Below are 25,757 nucleotides of genomic sequence, written 5' to 3'. Positions count from 1 at the left end.
TGTTAAAATCATTTTGTCCAATATGGACCCCAAATCACCTTCACAATAAAAGTAATTTAGTTTACCAAGAAAATAAGTAGCATCTAGACAAAGTAAAGCTCGTACAATGAAGACAAAGTCTCACAACAAAAAGAAGGTCTAGTCAAATTGAGACCTTCTCAAATTACATACAAAACAACCTAAACATACTATTTTCATGATAACAAACATCTAAACCATTTACCATGTTAAAACAATGCCCAAGCCAAGATTAAGAGCCATATGGTCTACTCCCAAAAGCCCAATCAAGTGAAAATTCACTAAGAATAGTATAAATAAACAACAACCCCAAATATTTATGAACGAACAATTTTTCACTTTTACTGTTGTTATGTTGTTCTTGCCAAAATACCAACTTAAGCATTGAAGTGCATTTGCAAGCACACTATCCCTTCTTGATTGACTTGAGTTGATTACTCAAGGATAATCAAAGACCAAAAGGATCACACAAACTAATTAAATATAAAATAATCTAATATGGTTTTAGAAAGGTTCTCTCCACCTAATAAGAACATATGATGTCCACCATTGGGTTGAGTAAGACTTTCCTAGAAGACCACATGGTTTCAACATGCAACATGATGATCAATGAAAGAATAACACATGAGGAAACTCAAGAAAACTACATAAACCATGCAATATTAGTGTTAGAGCTCAAGAAGGAGTTCAAAACACTTAAAAAAGAAAAAATATAGAAGAGATGAACGAGTTAAGAGCTGAAAATTCAGCATGGAAAATAGTCATCATTCACACTCTTCACACGTGCTCGACATCTTCCCTCTTACACATAATATATTCTCTATTTGTTGAATGTAAAACTTTTATTCACATTCCATGATTATTTTCTTTGTAAATAATGTAAATTTAAAGAGCTTCCAACTAAACTAGTACACAAACAATCATTTTTAATATTTCAAAATAATATAAGTTATATATTGAATTTATTGTTAAAACTCAATTGGAGAAATGCAAAAAATGATAATAAATAAATGACTAATAAATTAAAACATGAAGTCAAAACTGATTAACTATTCAAAAGCTGAAAAAAATTAACTAGGTTTTTCTATTTTGTCCAAACAATGTAACATAATGTAATTTTGAAAGTTTTGTAAGTTCATAGAGTTATTTCAAATCTAATAAATTTATTTTAAATATCTAAATTCTTACAACATAAACCCTTTAAAATTAGAACTACAAAATCTTAATCGTTTTGAATTCTTTTAAAAATATTGGATAAATAGATCACTTAAAAACTTCTTTTGTGAAAAAAGAACTTTTTTTTAATATCAATCCAACATAGACTAAAAATTTAATATTTTTTTCCATTTTTTTAAATTTAGCATGCCTTTAGAAATTTTAATACAACATTGATTGATTTGATTTTAGGCCATGTACTTATGTTTTTTTTATTATTATTAAACATTGTCCTCTTTTCTTGTATTGTTATTGATTGATATGTTTCCACTTGACATTTTGTTGGGAAAGAGATGTAGTCTGACCCAGTACAAGATAATCAGGCTCCAAGGATGGAATTTTTAGACAAAGTTGTCGACGTAGTTATTGATTTTGTATGGAAACATGGTGTTCGACAAGTGACTTACATCATTCATTACAAGAAAAATGTTCATGAACTGAAAGATAGTGTTAGAGATCTTGGATTTGAAAAAGAGAGGATAGATCATCAATGTGATGAGGTTGCAAAAAATCTGAACAACATTGAAGGTAAGGTTACTGAATGGGTTAAAAAAGTGAGTGAAATTAAGACCATAGTGGAGGAGTTTGAGAACGATGATGGCCACCAAAGGGCTCAGTCGCTCAATTGTTATGTTTTTCCATACTTGTGGAATAGGCACAGATTAGGAAGACAAGCAAAGAAGATGGAAAAGGATGTTAAAATGATAATTGACGAGTCCCCTAAGTCTGATGAAGTTTCATATAGGCAAGGTGTAACATCTAATGAAGTCACATTGTCTAATTCTGTTTTTGTAGAATTTGGTTCTACAAAATCCATAATGGAAGCAGTAATGACTCAACTTGAAGATTCCACTGTGAGAATGATTGGATTGTATGGGCCAGGTGGTGTGGGTAAAAGCACTTTAATAAAAGAAATTGCAAGGAAAGCTAAATACAAGAAGTTGTTTGATGTGGTGGTTAACGTAGAAATAACAGCCAACCCCAATCTACAAAAAGTCCAAGAAGAGATTGCTTATGTTTTAGGATTGAGATTGGAAGGAGAAGGTGAAAATATGAGAGCTGATTGTCTACGAAGGAGGTTAAAGAGAGAAAAAGGGAACACCCTTCTAATCTTAGATGACCTTTTGGACAAATTAGACCTAAACAAGTTGGGGATTTTACTTATTGACGATAATGATGATGATTTAAGCAATGATAACAAGGATCTTAATCGCCAAAAATTGGGAAAAAAAGATGACAAGGATCTTAATCGCAAAGTACTGAAAAAAGAAAAAATCATTGGTGTTTATAAGGGGTGCAAAATTTTGCTAACTTCACGAGATAAAAATGTGTTGTGTGTTAAAATGGATGTAAAATCGACTTTTTGCGTGAAGGAATTAGATGATAAGGATGCTTTGATGTTGTTTCAAAAGTTGGTTGGTATACATAATGAAATGTCTGGCTCTAAACAAGAAATTGTAAAGTATTGTGGAGGGTTACCCATGGCAATAGTTACAGTTGCAAGGGCATTAAAAAGCAAGAGTGAATCAGTATGGGAAGCTACACTAGAAAAACTTAAAAAGGAAGAATTGGTGGGATCGCAAACATCTATGGATATTTCAGTTAAGATGAGTTATGACCATCTTGAAAATGAAGAGATCAAGTCTATTTTCTTACTTTGTGCTCAAATGGGTCATCAACCACTAATCATGAACCTAATGAAGTATTGTTTTGGTCTGGGTATACTTGAAGGGGTCTCCTCGCTTTGGGAAGCTCGAGACAGAATTAAGACATCAATCCAAAAGCTAAAAGACTCAGGCTTGTTGTTGAACGGAAGTTCTAATAACAATTTCAATATGCATGACGTGGTTCGTGATGCTGCTTTGTCTATAGCACACAATGATCACAACTCTTTTACTTTGAGAAATGGAAAACTAGATGATTGGCCCGAACTTGAAAAGTGCACTTCTATTTCTATATGCAACAGTGATATCATTGATGGGCTTCCTGAAGTCATAAATTGTCCTCAACTTAAACTTTTCCAAATCGACACAAATGATCCATCTTTGGAAATACCAGAGAGCTTTTTTAGAACAATGAAAAATTTAAGAGTTTTAATATTGATTGGTTTTCGTGTATCAAGCTTACCATATTCAATCCAATGCTTGTTAAAACTCAGAATGCTTTGTTTGGATCGATGTACTTTAGGTTGCAATTTATCTATATTAGGGAAGCTGAAAAAGTTAAGAATTCTTAGCTTTTCTGGATCTCAAATTAAAAATTTGCCAGCTGAGTTACGGAGCTTGAATAAGTTACGACTGCTAGACATTAGCGATTGTTCTGAATTGAAGATTATCCCACCTAATCTTATATCAAGTTTGACATGTTTGGAAGAGCTATATATAAGAGAAAGTTTGATCAAAATGTTGAGAGAGGCAAAAAAAGGTCAAGATTTGTTTCTCTCTGAGTTAGAGAATTTGCATAAGTTGAAAGTGGTGGACTTAAGCGTCCCATGTGTTTCAGTTTTTCCCAATCACTTGTTCTTTGACAAGTTAAAAGATTACAAGATTGTGATTGGAGACTTAGAATTTTTTTCTGTTGGAGAATTTAGGATGCTGGATAAGTATGAAACATTCAGAGTTTTGGCATTGCAACTGAAGGATGACATTGAAATTCATTCCCACGAAAGCATAAAATTGTTGTTTAAAACAGTACAAAGTTTGTTGTTGGGAAAGATAAATGGTGTTCAAAAAGTTGTCAATCAGTTGAATATGGATGGATTTTCAGATCTGAAACACTTATCTATCATAAATAACTATGACATCAAATATGTCAATTCAACAGAATTGTACAATTATGTGAATGTTTTGCCCAATTTGGAATCTCTATGTCTCTACAATCTGAGAAACTTAGAGATGATATGTTACGGTCCAGTTACAGTTGTGTCATTTGCCAAATTAAAATTCATCAAGGTTGAGATGTGTTACCAATTGAGGAATTTGTACTCCCTTTTCATGGTTAAATTTCCTATTAGTGCTCAAACATGTGAGATTTCTGAATGTAATTCTTACATGGATAAATTTCTTGCTAATCTAGAAACAATTGAGGTTTCTGAATGTAGATCTTTTAAGGAGATCCTTCAAATATCAATGCATTGTGGTAAGGTCGAGTTTCTTCAGTTGCACACTTTGACACTACGACAATTACCATCATTCACATGTTTTTACACCAAAGAGAAGGAATCTTCATTGTCATGTCTGACAGAGTTTCAAACTACAAATAGGGGCTACAGAGAAACTACTAGTGAAAAAGATGGGCAAAGTGAGAAGACGATCCCTCTTTTTGGTGATTTGGTATGATATTGCATACTTTTCCCATAATCTTATATAATTAGTTCAGTTGTTGTAAATATATTAATCGGCCAAGTATGCTTTTGCAGGTTGAAATTCCAAATTTAGAGAACTTGAGTTTATCCTCACTCAACATCCATAAGATATGGAGCGACCAACACTTCATCTTTCAAAACTTGATAAAATTAGTTGTGAAAGATTGTGATAAATTGACATATTTATGCTCATTGTCTATGGCTAGTAGTTTAAAGAAGTTGAAAAGTCTTTTCATAAGTGAGTGTTCATTTATGGAGAAGATTTTTAAGACTGAAGGAAATAGTGCATACAAAGTGTGTATTGGTGTAAATAAGTAAATGTTCATAATTGACTTAATATTAAGTTTATGGTTCTTGATCACAGTTACCTTGTACATTTTCGTTTAGCTTGTATATGTAATAATAGTTTGTTTTCTTCAAAATGCAGGTTTGTGTCTTCCCTAAGTTAGAGGAAATTGACCTTAGCAAAATGAATAGATTAAGAGATATCTGGGAAACTAAAGTAAGTGTTGATTCCTTTTCTAGTCTCATTTTCGTGAACATTGAAGAATGCAATAAACTAGATAAGATTTTTCCAAGTCACATGGAAGGATGGATTGAATGTTTGGACAACTTGAAAGTTTCTAGATGTGAGTCGGTGGAAGTGATTTTTGAAATAAATGATTCTCAAGAAATAGATGCATTTGGAGGGATAAACACAAATTTGGAGGTAATTCTTCTTGAAGACCTCCCAAAGTTGAAACAATTGTGGAGTACAGATCCAGATGGAATTCTTAACTTTAAAAAGTTGCGGACCATAAATGTAGTTGATTGTGATAAACTTAGGAATTTATTTCCAGCTTCTGTTGCCAAAGATGTTCCAAAACTTGAGCGCATGTCAGTATCGTCTTGTACGAAAATGGAGGAAATTGTTGCAAGTAAACATGCATCCAAAGCTAACAAAGATCCATTAGTGTTTCCTGAACTAACCTATGTGAGATTAGATTGGCTACCAAACATCAAACATTTCTATAAGCAGAAGCATCTTATAAATTGTCCAAAATTGAAGGAGTTGACTGTGTACAATTGTATGCGACTTAAAACATTTCTCATAGAAACATGTGAAACAACAAATGAAGAGGAAAATTTTATTTTTTCAGCTCAAGAGGTAAGCACTGCTCCATCTTTGTTAAAGTTCGAAAATAAATGTGTTTAGTAAAAATTTTATAATTTGTTTGATAAAGAGTATAAAGATACAAAGGAAAATAAGTAAAAGAAATAGAAAGAAAAGAAATATATGTGATCCAAAATAAAATCTCTGGTTGAGAAGAAATAAAAGATAAATTAAATAAAAAATTGAATTTTAGAATTATTTAATTTTAAAAAGAAATAAATGAATGCTATTTTATTTTCATTGTAAATTTTATTTATATTATTACTATTATTGTCATAAAAAAATTATTTTTTAGTGTTATTAAGAATATTTGATTTATTATTGGAGAAGGAAAAAAGTTTACCACTGGCTAAAATCTATTTATAACTAATGAAAAAGTTTACGAAGAAATTTAATTCATTCTTCATGGCACTTACTTTTATTGTTTAGGTATTCCCCAACTTGGAGTATATGGAAATTGACTTCGATGAAGCACAAAAGTTGTTACCAAAGTACCAAATGCACCGTCTAAAAGAGCTTCGTTTGACTTTAGTCAAAAGTGTTGTTGATCTTCTTTACCAGTTTCCCTACACAATGCCAAATCTACAAAAGTTAGAATTGTATTATTGGTATCAAGAGTTAGAGGCAACAGCAAACATTTCACGACAAAAAAGATTGGAGATGGTATTACAGCTGAAGGAATTAGTTTTGTTCTATTCAAACATAAAGGATCTAGAAGGAGTTCCAGCTCTACGGAGACTAGAGCTTTTAAGCTTTGTACATTGCCACCGATTGAGAAATTTAGGTCCTTCCTCAGTATCCTGCACTTACTTGACATGTTTGAAACTAATGTATTGTGATGGATTAAGGAACTTAATGGCATCCTCCACGGCCAAAAGCATGGTTCAACTCCAGACCATGAAGGTAATCCGTTGTGATAATCTAGAGCAAATAGTAAGCAATGAGGGAAGTGAAGAAGGCAAAGTCATGAAGATTGTATTCAGCAAATTGATTACTGTAGAACTTGTAGAGCTAAAGAGCATGAGAAGTTTTTGCAGTGACAAGGAGTGTGAATTTGAATTCCCATCACTGGAAATAGTGATTGTAAGAGAATGCCCGAAGATGGAGAAATTCAGTGAGAGAGAGTCAATAGCACCAAAGTTAAAAAATGTATTTTGTGTGGAAGGACTTTCCCCGTACCCAACCTATCGCCCCTTACACCTCCATTTGTATCCTTGGTCCCAACCGTGCAACATCCTCCCTTCTTAGCGCCTAACCCACTCCCATATGCAATTTCCGCCCCATCTATGTTGCGCGCAACTCACCAATCTTCGTCTAGCTTCCATAAACACTCACCCCCGGGACGCAAACCATCGGTTTCATCTCCTAGGGTCAACGAAACCAATCCTCCCCTCGACAGTCATAGAACCCGAAACACCCAACCGGGCTTGGGGGGAACTTTTGCGGCTGGTTTGTCTGAAGGTGAAGACCAAATGAAACGGGATATGAACTCCAATGTGCCTATGGAAAGAAGAGTTCTCTGGGTTGGGGAATCAAGCAAACATAGCAAGCGTGAAGAACGCAAACAATTAAGGTCAGCTCTATCTTTCTGGATCTGATATTGCCATTAATAATTGTAACCGTCTGTTTTGGCTAAAACACGGAAGTCTGGAAACTATTAGATTATGGGAATTAGGAAAACAGCTCGGTGCCACATGTGATGACGAAGGAAAGCTTCTCATTAGTTTAGAAGACTTAGAAATCAAGGATAAGATGGTAAAGTCAGCCAGGGAAGGAGGGGATGATATGGGTTTTTAATGAAAATTATATCTATGAATGTTAGAGGTTTTGGGAGTCCTGTAAAGTGGAGGTACATTAAGGATCTCATTAGAGTCGATGGTATTAAAATGCTTTGCTTACAAGAAGTTAAATTGCAATCTTTTAGTAAAGAAAAATGTTGTCAATTGTGGGGGGATAACGACATTGGTTTTCTCTATAGTGAACCTAGTAATGGGGCTGGAGGGATTCTAACTGCATGGCATAATAATTTTTTCCAGTGCATAAACCACATCATTAACAAATGGTTCATAATATTTATAGGAGTCTTTAAAGAGAATAATATACCTGTTGTTATTGTAAATGTGTACTCATCATGTAATCTACAAGAGAAAATTCAAATGTGGGACGAATTGAAAGTTATAAGACTAAGGGAAGCCTGCAACTCATGGTGCATATTGGGGGATTTTAATTCAATAAGGAAGGTTGATGAAAGGAAGGGGATTAACTGTGGCATAAGTAATAAGAAAGAAATGCAAGCTTTTAATAACTTTATTGATAGTATGGAGCTGGTTGACATTCCTAGTATCGGTAGAAAATACACATGGTATAGACCTAATGGAAAGGCAAAGAGTAGGCTTGATAGGTTTTTAACCTCTTTTGATTGGCTACAACATTGGCCGGGCTGCAAACAATATGTTATGGATAGCAATATTTCTGATCACTGTGCTTTGATTTTAAAATCTAAGGTACTGGATTGGGGGCCAAAACCATTTAGATTTTTAGATATGTGGCAAGAAGATAAGGATTTTGATAGCTTTGTAAAAAAGAAGTGGGAAAACTACAAAGTTCATGGAAATAATATCCAAATGATAATGGATAAGTTGAGAATGCTAAAGAGTGATCTAAAATGGTGGAACAAAGAGGTGTTTGGTTACACAGACAAGCTTAAGCTTGAGCTCACAAATAGAATACAAGAGTTAGACTCTTTGGATGATGTGGATAACCTGGATGATAATAAGATTATGGAAAGAAGGGAACTTTTGAGTCAATTACAGGTTATTAACATGAGAAACGAATCCCTTTTACAACAAAAATCAAGGGCAACATGGTTCAAACAGGGTGATTCAAATTCCAAATATTTTCATGCATCTATTAAATGGAGAAGGATGAGAAATGAGATTAAAGGTGCACATAGTTTGATCTCAGGATCCTGGGAGGAAGACCCGATTAAGGTAAAGGAAATAGTCAAGGATTTTTACAAAACAAAGATGTCAGCACAAGAGGATATTGGGGTCAGATTGGATAATATTGAATTCAAAGCTCTAACGGAAGCAGATAATCAATTGTTAATTGAACCTTTTAAGGAGGAAGAAATTAAGGAAGCCATATGGAACTGTGATAGTAGTAAAAGCCCTGGTCCAGATGGTGTATCTTTCAGCTTTATAAAGAAGTACTGGGAATTATTAGAAAAAGATGTTATTGGTGCAGTACAATATTTTCATAAGGAAGGGAAAATACCGAAAGGATGTAATGCCTCATTCATAACGCTGATTCCAAAATCCGAGAACCCCCAATCCTTAGAGGAGTACAGACCCATTTCTTTAGTCGGATGCTTATACAAAATATTGACAAAAGTGTTATCAATAAGGATTAAGAAAATCATTGAGAAGATCATAGACGTGTCACAATCGGCTTTTTTATCAAATAGAGGGCTTTTAGACAGTGTCCTTGTCGCCAATAAGGTTGTGGACGAACTAAAGAGAAAAAGGAGGAGTGGGGTAATTGTGAAGTTGGATTTCGAAAAAGCTTATGACTCGGTCAACTGGGAGTTTCTGTTCTATATGATGGGCAAATTAGGATTTTGTGAGAAATGGATTCAGTGGATCAGGGAATGTCTTGAATCTGCTACTATCTCAATACTGGTAAATGGTAGTCCAACAAAAGAATTCAAACCCTCGAGAGGTTTAAGACAGGGGGATCCTATGGCACCTTTCTTGTTCCTAATCGTGGCCCAAGGCCTATCCGGATTGGTAAATCAAGCAACCAGAAGAAATTTATTCTCGGGAATTAAAGTTGGAGACAAAAATGTCGAGGTGAATCTGCTCCAATTTGCTGATGATACCTTATTCGTCTGTGAATCAAGTATGCAAAACATTTTGACTATTAAGGCTATGCTGAGATGTTTTGAGTTAGGTTCTGGTCTTAAAGTAAATTTCCACAAGAGCAAAATAGGCGCAGTTGGAGTGGACAGGAACTTGGTAAATATGTACTCTGAAATCCTTCATTGCAGCATAATGGAACTACCCTTCACCTATCTAGGTCTACTTGTAGGAGGTAATCCATCTAAATGCTCCTTTTGGGAACCAGTGTTATCAAAGATAAGAAAGAGATTGTCGGATTGGAAAGGCAAAAACTTATCCTTCGGGGGAAGAGTTTGTCTCATAAAATCCGTTATCAATGCCATACCATTATTCTTCTTGTCATTCTTCAAAGCACCTGTTGGGGTGTGCAAGGAAATTATTAAGCTACAAAGAAATTTCTTGTGGGGTTGGGGAGCAGAAGGAAGGAAAATTGCTTGGTGTAGTTGGGAGAACATATGTAAACCAAAAGAGGAAGGTGGCCTTGGTATTAAACGCATTGACCTTTTTAACAAGGCCCTCTTGGCAAAATGGCTATGGAAACTGAGGTCCCCAGAGGTTGGTTTGTGGAAGGATGTTTTGGAATCAAAGTATGGATCTTGGAGGACGCTAAACTTAGATATATCGGCTCGAAATAAGCACAGATCTAGATGGTGGACGGATTTATCCAAAATAAGCCTCTTCGATCAGGACAATAGTTGGTTCGAATCAAATATGATTTGGCAGGTGGGAGATGGATCAAAGTTTAAATTCTGGGAAGATAAGTGGCTAGAAAATACTCAATTCAAAGAGAGATATCCTAGAATCTACAAAAACTCCTTGTTAAATGATAAACCAATTGTCAGTTTCGGAAAATGGTCTGCAGAGGTTTGGGAGTGGGATTTCAGCTGGAGAAGAGCGTGGTTTGAGTGGGAAAAACCTATGGTAGAAGATTTCATGACAAGTATAGCACAAGTATCTCTTCATTCAGACAAGGAGGACTCATGGCTATGGAACGATTTATCCTCCGACAACTTCTCGGTAAAATCAGCATATTCAAAGTTAGCACATAATGGGAATGGGAATACAAATGGTCGTTTTGCTGATCTTTAGAATCTAAAAGTAATGCCCTCGTCTCAGTTCTACGTGTGGAGGGCCATGTTGGATAGGATAGCTACGAAGCAGAATCTTCACAAAAAAGGGATAATAATGAGTGATACATTTTGTCCTCTTTGCGGGAGGGAGGAAGAGTCAACCTCACACATCCTCATTACGTGTAAGGTATCAAATTCAGTATGGAACATGTGCAGTAATTGGCTTGGGATTAGTACGGTGAACCACAATGCCTTGGAAAACCACTTTGACCAATTCTTTTGTTTGTGCTTTAACAAAGAGGGTAATAAGTTGTGGAAAAGTCTGTGGATTTCTGTGATATGGTGCATTTGGAAGCATAGGAATAGAGTTATTTTTAATCAAGCAAAGAGTGATGCAGATGAAATCTTCACCCTGGCACAGGTACAATCCTGGGCATGGATGAAACATAAAATAAGGAATGTAAACTTCTCTTTTTCTGATTGGATTTTATCCCCACAAACTTGCATTAATATGGCAACTAGGTAACTTTTTCGGTCTGAAAGCATGTTTTACCTTGCGTGATCTTGTTTGCCTTGTTTTTTCCTTATTGTGCTTTGATCACTTAGTGGTACAGTCATATGTTAGTCTTTGTGATGGCTGCGAGGCGTGTAAGGTATGGTTTTTTGGTGCAGGTACTCAAGACAAAAATCAGAATGGAAGGACTATGCTTACTTAGCTTGCCTGCCAACAAAGCTCTACGAGGGAGTGGAATGGAGTTATTGGGATGGAGTTATTGGAAGCAAGCATCACTCATAGTTGAAAGAAGGTTATTTGGAAAGCAGGCAAAAGTGTGAAGAGACCAAGGCTGTAAAAGGGCATCATGGATAAAGTCTCACCTAGTCATTATGTTTGTAACTTTTAAGTTTTGTGTTCAGCTAGTTTTTTGTACAACCAATTCTGTTATGGGCAGGGACTGTTTTCTGAAAGATAAGGTTCTTTGGGTAAGAGTATTGTTATGGGTAGGGGCGGCTTCAAAGCTTATGCTCTTTGTGTAAGTGGAGCGTCTATTTTCTTTATCTTGGCGTGTTGAAAGTATTAATCAGGTATGTCTTATGTATAAGAGTTGAGACACCCCTAAAGTGTCTCATTTTATTTTATTTTATTAATTTATTGCAAAAAAAAAAAAGCCCAATGACACTGGGAAGGTGACTTGAATGCCACCATACAAAAGGTTTTCAATGATAAGGTACTTACTCACTTTTCATTTATTTAATACTATTTCTCCTCATTTTATTATTATTAACTTTTCATACAAAAAAAAAAAAGCTTCAAATGGTAAGTATGTTGAGTTTTTAAAAGATTACTTTTTTAAGTCCTTTTATCTATTTATTAAATTCGGTCTATTTATGTTTTTATAATAAAAAAATTACACAAACCTGAGACAGTAATAAAAAAATTATGGTTAAGGGTTTGTTTAAAAATAAAAAAGAATTAATTAAATTTATATTTTAAAGTTGGAGAACTAATTGAATAATTTGCCTGTTTTTACAGCTCTCTTTCGCATACACTGAGTATCTGAATCTTAAAGATTTTAGTGGATATGTTGAGCAACTATGGCATGACCCACGTTGGGTGCAGCAAAACAGCTTTGGCTATTTGAAAAGGTTGACTGCATGGGGATGTCATAATCTACAGCATGTAATTCCATCTCATTTGCTCTCTTGCTTTCACAATTTGGAAGTGTTACAAGTATATGCTTGCAAATCAGCACAGCTCATATTTAATATGAATGATGAGAACAGGGTGACAAAAGCTTCCGGAATATTCCGTTTGAAAACATTGTCTTTAAGGTATCTACCAAAACTGGAGCATGTATGGGACAAGGATCCGGAGGGGATTATTGGCCTTCAAGTGCTAAAGGAAATGACTGTTTATTATTGTGATTCTCTTAAAAGTTTGTTTCCAGCATCGGTGGCCAAAGATCTTACCAAACTTGAAGTGCTTGAGGTAAGAGAGTGTGAGGAATTGGCAGAGATATTTAGGAAGGATGAAAAGGGTGAAGAAGGAGAAACAACCACACAAGAGTTTGCGTTTCCTCATCTCACCTCATTGAAGCTAAGGGGATTGCCAAACCTCAAATACTCAATCCACTGCTCCAAACAAGAGGAGGTAATTCTCACAACTTTGCCTCTTAGGACATTCAAAATATATTTATGCTTATTTAGGAGACTATATATTGTTACTCTGGTTTATTTCATATAAATTTCTTTATATTAATAATTTTATTAAAAAATAAAAATCACAATGAGACATAATATTATCAAAAATTTAATGTAAAAAAACATATATATTCTTTTCTCTAATATAAAAATATCTTTTATAACTTTTCCTAAAAAGTAAATTTAATCCATCCGAATTTTATTTTTACTAATTAGATATTAAAGAAATTACTATATAACTTAATTTAAGGTATCATATAGTATGTAAATATTCATTATTAGATAACATGTGTATAAAAAATAATCCCAACAAATTAAATGATTGAATTGATTAAATTTTAGTTCTAGAATAAGTTATTAAAAATGTAATTTAATTATGTTTTACACATAACATAAGTAGATTCTTATCAAAATTTGATTATCTTTTGATTGGATTCTTTGCAGTCCTTCCATGTTCTTCACAGGTATAGATGTGACTGTAGATTCTTGTTCATGCATAAAGAAAATAAGAAAATCTAAAAGTTTTTTTTTTATCAGCAAATAGCAATGAAATTAAATGAGACTACTTCAGGGGTGGTCCAACCCTTATACAACTAAACAGATTTTCTCAAAGAGCCTTTCCATCTACATATCAACCAAAAGGCCTCCTACTCTCTATCCCATCTCAATCAATAATAAAAGAAACCCAAGAAATAACCCTTTACATAAAAACTAAACAGAATACATACATACCAAGGGTTCAAGACACCAATCAGAGAATGAGAAATTAGCTGACGGTATCTTTGATGAGATCCATGACCAAACCTTAATCTGTGTCAGAGAGAAAATTTCAGTGTGATCAACCACTCCACCTTTAAATAAACAATTATTCATGTGCCTCCATATCTCACTAACCAACGCAATCCACAGGTTTCCCATAATAAGATTAACTGAAATAGGTGCATCCAAAATCTTAAAATGTTCAAAATGAGACCCAGGATTCATACAATCCACTGATCTTATTCCTAACCAGTTATAACAGAGATTCCAAATTAGCCAAGCAACTCTGCATTCACAAAACAAATGATTTGTTGTCTCCTCTGACCTCCTACACAAGCAACACAAATTACTCTCGATCTCGATTCCTCTTCTCTCTAGATTAACCCTACAAGCAACCTTGTTTTCAATCACTCTCCAAGCTGTGACTTGAGCTGAGGGGAGCGCCTTAATTTTTCAGAAAAATTTATATCTTCTTAAGTCTTCCTCACTACCTTCTCCCCTTAAAAACCCATAAGCGGACTTAACTGAAAACTCAGTTGAAACGCTATCCTTCCAAATCCATCTATCCACTGTTTCCGTAAGAAAATCTAAAAGTAAGTTGCATATAGAAGTTTTAGATAAGTTAACTTTTCCATGATAGATATGCTCATTATATAGGCTTTTGTAACCTTATTTGTTTAAGAAATCAAAATTGTGCCAAAAAAAAAATAAAATAAAATAAAACTCTTTTTAGATTTTATCAAAGGCGAAATAGATAAGAAGTGATATGGTTGATTATTGTTAGGGTTTAGACTTCATATAACCTTACTCATGGATATCATAACTCAACTTCTTTCAATTTAATGCTAAAGTCAATCCATAAGTTTACTCAAAACCCTAATTCCTTACTAGAATGAGCTTAAGTTTTTCTATCAAGAGTCAATTCCTTGAACACTTATTAAGGAAACTTATTTTCACAACAAGGGTTTAAAAATAACTAATGAACCAAGTTTTATTATAAATATAAGTTTCATTAAGTATTTTGCTTTAGTTCTAAATTACAGAATATATTTTTCAATAGCCAATGAACTAAATACCAAGCTATGGATTCTAGTAACCAAAGGTATATATATGTGGAAATACTGAGTAATATATCACTTTCGCCTCTTAGCTTGAGGTTGTGCATTGATAGGTTAGTTTCTGATCATTTTAGTCCCTCATTTTAGTCCCTTAGCTTATGTTCAATATGAGGATATCAACCTATCTAAATGGTTATCCAAGTACTCACATTACAATAGGAAACCTTGATAATTATACAATTTTCAATAACAAATCTTAGTAATTATTCTATTAAGGAGAAGGTATCCACTAATAAATATAAAGAATATATGAACCTGGATCATTAACAACACTTTATTCAAAGATATTGTGGAACTTAAAAATCTAGTGGTGGAAAATTGTAAGGGATTGATGACTATTGTTGCTGAGGATAATATAGATCCAAGTCTAGAGCTTACATTCCCCTATCTTCGTGTGAGATCATTGAAATTAAAGGGTTTACCGAAGTTGAAGTATTTTTACTATTGCTCACTCAAGGCTGACATTTATACTCATCTGGAATCACATACCGAGGATCAACTAAAGGTATTATTACAACACTTTCTCCTTGTTTCATAATGGATCATAAAGGAATTGTTTCCCTTAAGTTTCTGGTATTTCTCATTGTTTTCCTTTCTTCTTTTTTTGTTTCTCTGAAACACATAAGCATAAATGAGCTTTAAAAAAGAGTGAGGATTTGGATTCAAAATTTGAGATATTAATATTAATGGGATGGAAGAATTAAACAAAAATGACTCTCATAATGGTTTGATCGCTCATATACTTGTTTATGATAGTTCCATATGAATAGGAGGAGCATCCAGTTAAAATATAAATGTCGTCAAAATTTCACTTATAAAGAGCATCCACTTTGTTTTATATGGTTTATATAAATAAGTAAAAGAATACACTTCATGACACAACAATAACATCTCATTTGATTATTTAAAAGATTTGTTGCGTTAATAGTCCTAACAAACTTCTGCTTGTGTTTTTCTTGGTTATTACAGAGCTTGTCACTGGGGGGAAATGGAGTGAAGATGATTTTAAGTGGAGAATTTCAAAGAAACCTCTTAGACAACCTAAGAGCTCTTAAGTTCGGATGAATTTGAATATAAATTTTTAGAACAGGTTCCCAATACAGAGAAGCTTGTGGTGTGTGATGGTTCCTTCAAAAAGATGTTCTGTTGTGAAAGCCCTAATAATGTGGATTATAGTGGACTTCTCTTACAGCTGAAAGTATTACACTTGGAGTCCCTTAAAAACCTGGTTTCCATTGGATTAGAGAACTCTTGGACCTTTGTCAAAAATGTAGAAATCTTTAAAGTCATTATGTGTTCAAGTTTAAAAAGCTTGATAGCATGCAAAGTGTCTTTCTTAAATCTGACATGCTTGAAAGTAAGAGATTGCGATAACTTATCATATTTGTTCACATCCTCAACCGCCAGAAGTTTGGCTCAACTCAAAATAATGAAGATAAAAGAGTGTAAATCAATTGAAGAGATAGTGTTTAAGGAGGAGGGGAATGAATCAGATGAGATAATATTTCCGAACCTCAGTTGTTTGAATCTTGATAGTTTATGGAGGCTAAAAAAGTTCTATATAGGAAGTTTAAGTCTCCCATCCTTAGAGGAATTGTCACTAAAATTTTGCCATGAGATGGTAACCTTCTGTTTAGGTACTAAAGAAACAGGCAAGTTGTCTCAAGTAACAATTAATTACGAGGTTATTCCATTGAAAATTGATCTCAACTTTACTATAATCAAGAACTTTCTGGAAAAGGTATGTGTTTAATTTTTTTTATTGAACATTTATAATACATGTCTCTGTATTTTGTATGATTGGAAATTGTGTATAGGTTAATATTGATATTTTGAGTTTGACTTTTTGACTCTTTGTCAAAATGTGTTTTACATGTTAAAATTTACTTATTCTCTCAGCTGTACAAATAACACTTACACTCCTTCTAGTTTTAAAATAAAAACTTACTCTCTTATGATTTTAAAAAATTAAACATTAAAATTCCTATTAGTTTTTAAACAGATGTTTTCGTATTTTATGTTTTTAATAAATGATACTTTATATTTCTTAGGTTTATAATAAAGTGAGATTTGTCACATTTATTTTATTTAAAAGTAATATATTAACTAATTTTTTCAACGAAAAATATAAATTATAGCCTTATAATATAAAAGATAAAAAAAAATTAAATAAACACATTTTTAAACAGATATAGGATATTTAAAGTAAAGTAAAAATAGAGATAAAATATGCCATCTGTAATGAAAAAAAATTAAAATGATAACAATAAAATAAATCTATCATAATATCAATATTATTGGATTTATTCAAATAATAAAATATAAATATAAATAATATAAAAGTATTTTTATTTTAGATTTAGAAAGTTAAAATTGAGATATTTTAGATATAAATAGATATAAATATTAAGAAATTAAAAACTAACATAAAATATTTTACTTCTAATAACATTCAAAAAGTTCTACAAGTTATTTCTTGCACTGAATATTAGTAATAGATTCACACAAAATTAGTAAAAAATTAGAAAATAGTTAAAATAAGATGTCAAACATAACTTAATATGATAGCAAAATAAAATAAAAGTAAAATGAAGTGAAGATGTAATTTACATCCGTATCTTTTAATGTAGTCTCATTCATTCATCTTTTTATTCCTTTACATGTGCTGATTTCCAAAGAGAGCATCAAACGAATGGGAACGGAGTCTTGAATTGAGAGATAGGGCAGACCTCCAAGAGATATGGCGTGTCTCAGTGCAGATCCCAGACTTATGCTTCAGTTACTTGGAAACCTTGATTGTGGATGGGTGTCACTTTTCATCATATGCACTCCCCTTCACTTTGCTTCCTTCATTACCTCAATTGGAAACCTTCGAAGTTCGAAACTGTGATTCTCTCAAAACCATATTTGACGTCCAATGTCCACAAAACACAGTGACTTCTCCTCTGAAAACATTAGTTTTATGGAAGCTGCCAAATCTGGAAAGTGTTTGGAATGAAGATCCTGCTGAAATTGTTACAGAGACTAATCCAGCTCATCCAAAAGAAACAAATCTTATTCTTACGTTTCCCGCTTTGACGTCATTGACATTATGGGATTTGCCCAAGTTCAAGCACAATACTATACATTCCATTCATGATGCAACAGCAAAGGTTCTATCATATGCTTTTTCATTATTTTCTTCACGTAATCTCATTTATCAAAATTTTCATCTAAAATTTAATTTTAAACTCAAAATTTCTTCTACGCACATACGATACGGCCTTATTTGTTTAATTTTCCACTAATTCACATAATTAGTTTTCCACTAATTCACATAATTAGTTTTCCACTAATTATCAGGCTTATTTTAGCATGAAACTTCACAATTTCAATTTTATATAGAAAGTCGAATCTATGACTTGATAACCTGCTTTTACTTGCTTATTGGTTTCTCTTTGTAGCTAATTACACCCAATGTCAACTTTTGTTACTAAATTCAACAAGTAATTACTTGTCATTAAAAAAGTGTAGTATATGCAGATGAAAGAAAAAAAAACATAATTTAAAATAATTATAAATTTTTATATTCATGAAAATAAATTTTATTTATTTCACATGTCTCAAACATACTCTAAAGGTTGGAACCAATATTTGATGTCATGATAACTAAATAAAATTATAAATATATAGACTCACTACAAGAAAATTATCAAATAGAAATCAATTTTTAGAAACCAAAATAATTAGTGGCAATAATAACTAAATTAGAGACCATTTTAGAAACTAAAAGAAAACTTGGTTTCTAAATTAGTTTCTATTATTATTAAATAGTTTCTAAATTGGTATCTAATTAGCAACCAAGGTTTTAACTACCAATTATTTAGTTTCTAAATTTGGTCTCTAAAACCTTGGTTGCTAATTAGATACCAATTTAGAAACTATTTAACAATAATAGAAACTAATTTAGAAATCAATTTGTTTTTAGTTTCTAAAATGGTGTCTAATTTAGTTACTATTGTAACTAATTATTTTAGTTTCTAAAAATTAGTTTTTATTTCATGATTTTCTTGTAGTGACTCTAGATTCTAAATAAAATTATAAATCTCAATTTTCAATACATTTAAAAATTTTAATGAAGACATTTAGACTCTTTTCTAAGAGTGTTTTTATTTAAAATTTCACTATAAAAATTTATACAGTTTTTTCTAATTAAAAAATTTCTAGATTTTATTAACGAAATCTATAGTTATTCTAGATATTTTTTTATTTTAAACTATAATAATATTTCTCCCTCTTATTTTGAAATTTTCTTCTTCACACCAATATTTGCTCTTAACTTTTAAAATTCTTCAAACTTTAGTGGCTTCGTGAAGACTTATGCAACTTGATCTTGAGTTTTGATATACTTAAGTTTCACTTTCTTTCTAGTAATGAATTCTCTTATAAAATGATATATTGTGTCTATATTTTTTTTTTGTCATGAAATACCATATTCATTGTTAATGCTTGTGCAAACTTGTTAACTATGTAATCTTTGTAGCTTTTATTTGTGGCAAATGATGTTCTTTAAGTAATCTCCATAGCTAATTTGCATGACAAGTGCATGGAGTTGTTGCCACATATTCTGACTCACATGATGAAAGTGTTATAATTGGTTGTTTCTTTGAACTTTATGAAAAAACACATCCTCCCATGAAAAATATAAAGTCATTAGTGCTCTTTCTATTATTCATATCTCCGACATAATAATTATCACAAAATCCATGAGTTTGAAATCATTGGAAAAAAATAACTCATAATCAAGAGTACCTTTTAAATAAGAGAGTTCTTCTTAGAAACTTTCATATGAGTAGAAGTGAGAGTGTTCGTTAATCGAATTGCTACTCGAACTGCATGCAAAACATTAGGCCTTGTTTATATTAAGTATCTCAAACATTCCATGAGACTTTAGAATTGAGTTGGATTCTTATTTTCACCATCTTCAAACTTTGATAATTTTATCTCACTCTCTATAGGCGTGTTAACTGGATTACAATCAAACATTTTAAATTTCTTCAAAACCTATTTTGCATAACTTTCTTAGAGAAATGAATATATCTTCCTACAATTGCTTAAACCTATAGGCCCAAATAGTATGACATGAGCCCTATGTCTGTCATCTTAAACTATATGACATTGCCTTCTTGAATTCTTCAAACAAGCTTGGATTGCTGCCAAAGATTATAAGATCATCCACGCAGAGACAAACAATCAAAATATCTCCATCATCACGAGTTTTGAAATAAAAAGCATACTCGTTGATACATCGATCAAAAGCATTATTTGAAAGTACTTACTATACTCTTGGTGCTTACTTTAATCCATATAAAGCTTTATTTTAGAACCCTATATTCATGTCCTTCAACTATGAAGCCTAAAGGTTGCTTAATTTACACTTATTTTTCTATATAGCTAGTTGAGAATGCAGACTTGACATCAAGTTGATAAATCTTCCACTTCATTTGAGGTGCCAAAGAAATTTAATCAACGGATTGTGCCCATGTGGCTGACAGGTGCATAAAACTCATCATAGTCTACTACATGCTTTTGCTCATAGCCTTTTACAACAAGTCATGCGTTGTATCTTTCCACCTCTCCATTAGCATTCTTTTTATCCTTGTACACCCATTTTCCTCCAATTACTTTATGACTTTCCAAAAAAAGTTGTTAATTTTATAGTATCATTCTTCTCGATTTACTTGATCTCCTCTTCCTCCACATGTCTCCTCTTTTTATCTTTCACAATTTCTACAAAATCCAATGGCTCACTATCTATTTGAAGGCAATACAATTCTTTAAGATTACAAGTGACTTCATCAAACCTATCATAGATTTCACATACACTACAAGAAAAACATGAAATAAAAACCAATTTTAGAGACTAAAAAAAATTGGTTTCTAAATTAGTTTCTATTATTGTTAAATGGTTTCTAAATTGGTATCTAATTAGCAACCAAGGTTTTAACTACCAATTATTTAGTTTCTAAATTTGGTAGCAAAAACCTTGATTGCTAATTAGATACCAATTTAGAAATCATTTAACAATAATCGAAACTAATTCAGAAACCAAAAATTTTTTAGTCTCTAAAATGGTCTCTAATTTAATCATTTTAGCAACTAATTATTTTTTATCACTAAAAATTAGTTTCTATTTCATGATTTTCTTGTAGTGATATATCTTGTATCTTCCTTAGCCTTTCACTTATAATCTCTTTTTCAGCATGAGATGTAGCTGATGGAGGAGGTGAATTAAGATGAATGGCTCATTGGATTGTAGTTTCTTGCTCTTCTCATTTTTCTCCAAGATATAAAAGAAAAACATGAGTCTTTTCTTTTTGAGCCTCCTAGTTCCACATAATTTCTTCATCAAAGTCAACATCATAACTTGCCACTTTGTCATTGCTTGGATTGTAGCCTTTAAATGAGCGTCATACCCAACAAAGACATGTTTGCCACTTCGATCATTCAGCTTAGATCTTTCTTGTTTTGTTGCATGAAGTGTATGCTATACTCCTACACATGCAAATGATTAACACTAGGCTTCCTTCCACTCCACTTGAGGCTGAAGACCTACCTATAATAGTGTTATCATTTTTTTTGGGAGTCATAAATAAAAATGAATGTTCACATCATTCAAGTTTTTGGATTATATCAGGGGCATTACATTGTATTATCTGGATAGTGTTAATTGTTGACGAAACAGTGGAAATAACATAAGACTTTCCTATTCTTTTTGGGGTATTTTATTATAGGAAGGAACTACATATGTAATGTTACTTTTTTGGGTATTGAAGGAGGTTGTGACATATAGCCTAAGTTTTTTTGTTTTGTAAAAAAAGGATTGGAGCATCTCTCAAATGATCCAAATTAATTAAATTTATTTTTTCTAATAAAAAAAATATTTGAGATTTTTTATTTTTGATGTTGGGGAGAGATTAGACATATGGACTACACAAGAAATAAATTCAGCCCAAAATTGCTTGAGCATATTTTTAGATTTTAGCATGCATTTGGTCATGTTGAGAATGGTTCTAGTTTTTCTCCCAACTGCTACATTTTGTTATAGCAATATAGGAACAGTCAATCGACGACGAATTCCATGAGTTGTACAAAAACCATTGAACTTCCTTGAAGTGAATTCTCGTCTTTGATCATATCTCAAAGATTTGATTTCAAAGTGATTCTCTTTTCCAACTAGAGCCTTGAAATTCTTAAAAGCAACAAAAGCTTATGAGTTTTGTTTGAGAAAATATACCTATATTTTTCTATTGAAATGATCAATAAAGAGTAAGAAATATTTATTCTTACTTAATAAAGGTAGATTAATTGGACCACATATATACTTGTTGAAGTGGCATAGTTGCTCTTAATGCATCTATTTTTGTAAAACTTATTCTCACATGCTTTCCAAGAAGACATGTTTCACGGATTGATTAGAAATTTTTATTGTAGCCATCTTTTTCACCATCTCTTTTTCTCCCAAACTTTTAAGAGATCCAAAGTTTAAGTGTCCAAACCTCATGAGCAAAAACCATGCTGTATCTTTTACACTCACCTTCAAATATTTTCCTTCAATAGTTTTTAGATTCTATATAAACATTTTGTTTCTTGACATAAGCACCTTAGCAATCAAATTTTTTCATTTTGATCTTTAAGCCACAAAATATTTATCTTTCATGAGAATCACACATCCTTTTTCAAGTTGTCCTGGACTCAAAATATTACTTTTTAATTTAAACACTTAATAAACATTATTGATCAACTTATGACTTCCATCATTGGAAGAGATTATAATTGTATGATGTAATTCAATTTGAATGTTTCATGAGTCTCTAAAAGAAACATTCTCATTAAGCTTCACAAATTTCTCATTGTATTGACACATGTGATTGCTAGCACCATTGTCGAAGTACCATGAACAATTGACGTCCTTATCTTCACCTTTTAGTGTTAGTAACAAAGTTGGATATTCTTCTTCATTAACAAGTTTTTTTTCTCCATGTCATTAAGACAACATTCCCAAGAGAAATTGAAATGACCAAGCTTATAGCAATTGTGGCATTCCACTTTAGATTTCTCAGACCTTCTTTCATTTTGAAAATAACCACGACCTCTTCCTATTGCTTTTCCATGGACTCTTGATGATAAATAACTTATTTATTCATTGTTTGAGTCATTGTTACCATTTTCTTTTCCTCCTTGTGCATGAGCATATCATCTTTCTCCTTGTGAATGAGCATCTCCTCTTTCTCCTTGTGAATGACCATGTCCTCTTCCTCCTTGTTGATGACCATGTCCTCTTCCTCATCCATGTCCTTGTTGACTCTTAAACCTTTCATTGTTCTTCAAAGAAGTTTGAGCTTTGAAGGGTTGTTCTAATGTCTCTTCCTATCTCCTTTTCATTCTTTCTTCATGAGCTCATAGAGAACCTTTTAACTCTTCAATGATCATGGAGTCAAGATCTTTTGACTCTTCAATCAAACATACCACATAATTGAACTTTGGAGTCGAGGAATGGGAGATCTTGTCTACCTCATACATCTTGTATTTGGTCTCCATATTTCTTCAATTAATTAAAAATTGTTTTTACTCTTGAGCAATAATTCAAAATTGATTCAAATTCCTTCATTTCCAAAGCTTCAAAGTCACTCCATAGTGATTGAAGTCTTATTTTCTTCACTTTGTCGACACCTTGGAGGAATTTTTCCAAGATCTCCCAAACTTTCTGACGTAGTAACATAGACAAGCTTTTCGAACATGATGTCATCCAAACGTTAATGGATGGAAGTAAGGGCTTGTTGATCCTTTTTCCTAGCTTTTAATAAAATTTTCATCTCATCTTGAGATAACTTTTCTTTATCTTGTGGCTCCTCATATCCTTTTTATACAATCCACACAAGCACTTTGAAATCCTAGCAAAAGTGATCTCTCGGCAAGTGTATTGAGTCAACTATAGTATAGTTGATAAAGTGTTGTTGTATCGTTAGAGATTAGAAAGTAACATAATAGATGTAATTTCCTTCATAAAAGGTAATAGAAGATGTGAATTAATTTAATACTATAAATTGTAAGAACTAAATTGAAAGGGTTTCCACAACACACTTGGATAAATGATTCAAGATAATTGAAAAGGTAGTGATTTTCAAGTATGATTATCTATTGTGATTGAATTAACTCTAAAACTGATATGCATTTATCAATCATATATCCAATACATTCTACATTCATTTGTTCCTTAAAATCAAACCAAATTAATCCCTCAATCTTGGTTATCTAGAAATCAAATCACCACAATCAATTCCTTGATTGCCATCATTTGATTTATGCATTGAGGATGAAACAACAATTGCTAATTATCACAACTTTGTTCCAGCAATTAAAATCTTTGATTGATTTGACTTATTTTAGAAAAAAAAAGTATTTTTCAATAACATTCAAGTTCTACATCAAGAACAATAATTCCTCTAATATGAAGCATAAAAGCTAGGAATAAAATATACTTGTGTTTGTGTATTAAGACATAAAAAAAGCTAGCTATCTTGATTAAAATATTATAATTTTTTCTTTTTATCAGCAATGAATAAATAAAATAAAAGGGATACTTCAGGGGTATCCCAACCCATATACAGAAACTAGAGGTGGACTTCCTATATCATCCACAAATCACAAAAGAAACCTTCCTTTATGGTTGGAGCATAACAACCTTAAAGTAAGAAGACCATACCCAAAAAAAAATAACCAACAGCCTCAATGCAACATTCAACTATACTAAACCCTAAAATATTACAATACATAGTCAAATAGGTTGCAGCTGAGAATATTACAAATTTAGACTAATAAAATTTAAAACATCATTTTTAGCATTTATTATCAACAACTAAAATTTCTATTTATATAGTTAATACTATGAATATCAAGCAGAAATTCTCATTTCATGTATTACAATATTTTCAGACATTATTTTTAGCGTAATGTGTTTTCTGAGTTGCATCGTGCTTAAAATTAACATATATATTCTTTTTGTTTTAAATAGGCTCTAGATGCTTCCGATGTCTCTTTAGATTATGTTGAAGATAGTGAATATGGTACATCAAATATTAAATAATGCTACTTAAATTGTTAGTTTTTTTATGGTGAGTTATCCTATCATTTTCTCTATGCGCATGCAGGTGATGATTAATTACAAGCAATTTTTCACAACATAACATGATGATTATCTGATTAGGTAAGCAATTCTATATTAGTGTCATTTTATTATGTTATATAATATATAAAAAAAATCTCTTTGTCATTAGACTTTTGAATAGCACAATATTCAATATAATGCTAATTTTACTTCTTCTATAATTAAATTCATATTTTTTCTTAATAACTTATGAAAGTATAGTAATTATTTTTATAATTTGTCTAGGTTGAGTCCGTGTTGTTGACTCCAATATTGCAGTAATTATGAGGAGATTGAAGGCATAAAGTGGATACAGATAATGTGTCCCTATTCTACTACGCGTGATTGTGTTTTAAGAAAAGAATTGTGTTATTCTACCAAGTTGGTGATGAAATACATTATTATTTATATTATGTAATGTGTGAGATTAAAAGTGATGAACCATCATGAATATTGAGTAAAGGTGAAGTGATGAACTCTGTCACTAAATATTGAATGTACTACTTATGTGTGCTTTTGCTGATAAAAATTTTAAAAAAAAAAATGTGTGTTTATTTTCGTATGCTGTTAATTTTATCTATATTTCAGGTTTTAACATAATATTTTACTGTGATTACTGTGACAATTTGCCTATCTCTTAAAAGTAACATTTAAAGTTTATCCGTTTTAATTACATAAGACAACACAACACGACATAACTCTATTGTATTATATTTTTAAGATTTTGCATTCTTGTTTTTTTAAAATTTATTATTTATGTAGTATCAGTGTCAACA

The 25,757-nt window shown here is 32.0% G+C and overlaps 1 protein-coding gene across 1 annotated transcript; it reads left to right on the top strand.

Annotated features, from left to right (window-relative positions):
- Positions 1-1,522: 1,522 nt before the first annotated feature.
- Positions 1,523-24,996, top strand: LOC137818010 (uncharacterized). Its single transcript, XM_090296160.1, is given in 14 exon segments — positions 1,523-4,565; positions 4,652-4,891; positions 5,025-5,744; positions 6,180-6,918; positions 11,878-11,945; positions 12,251-12,946; positions 13,363-13,382; positions 14,721-14,779; positions 15,080-15,300; positions 15,765-15,847; positions 15,849-16,536; positions 17,474-17,947; positions 24,850-24,901; positions 24,986-24,996. Coding segments are annotated over 14 exon segments (7,071 nt in total). The 5' UTR covers positions 1,523-1,565.
- The last annotated feature ends 761 nt before the right edge of the window (positions 24,997-25,757 follow it).

Source organism: Phaseolus vulgaris, chromosome 10 (genome assembly GCF_051622355.1).
Source record: "Phaseolus vulgaris cultivar YP4 chromosome 10, ASM5162235v1, whole genome shotgun sequence".
Classification (NCBI taxonomy): domain Eukaryota; kingdom Viridiplantae; phylum Streptophyta; class Magnoliopsida; order Fabales; family Fabaceae; genus Phaseolus; species Phaseolus vulgaris.
Note: the sequence above shows the minus strand (reverse complement) of the source record. Positions and strands in the feature narration are given on the sequence as shown.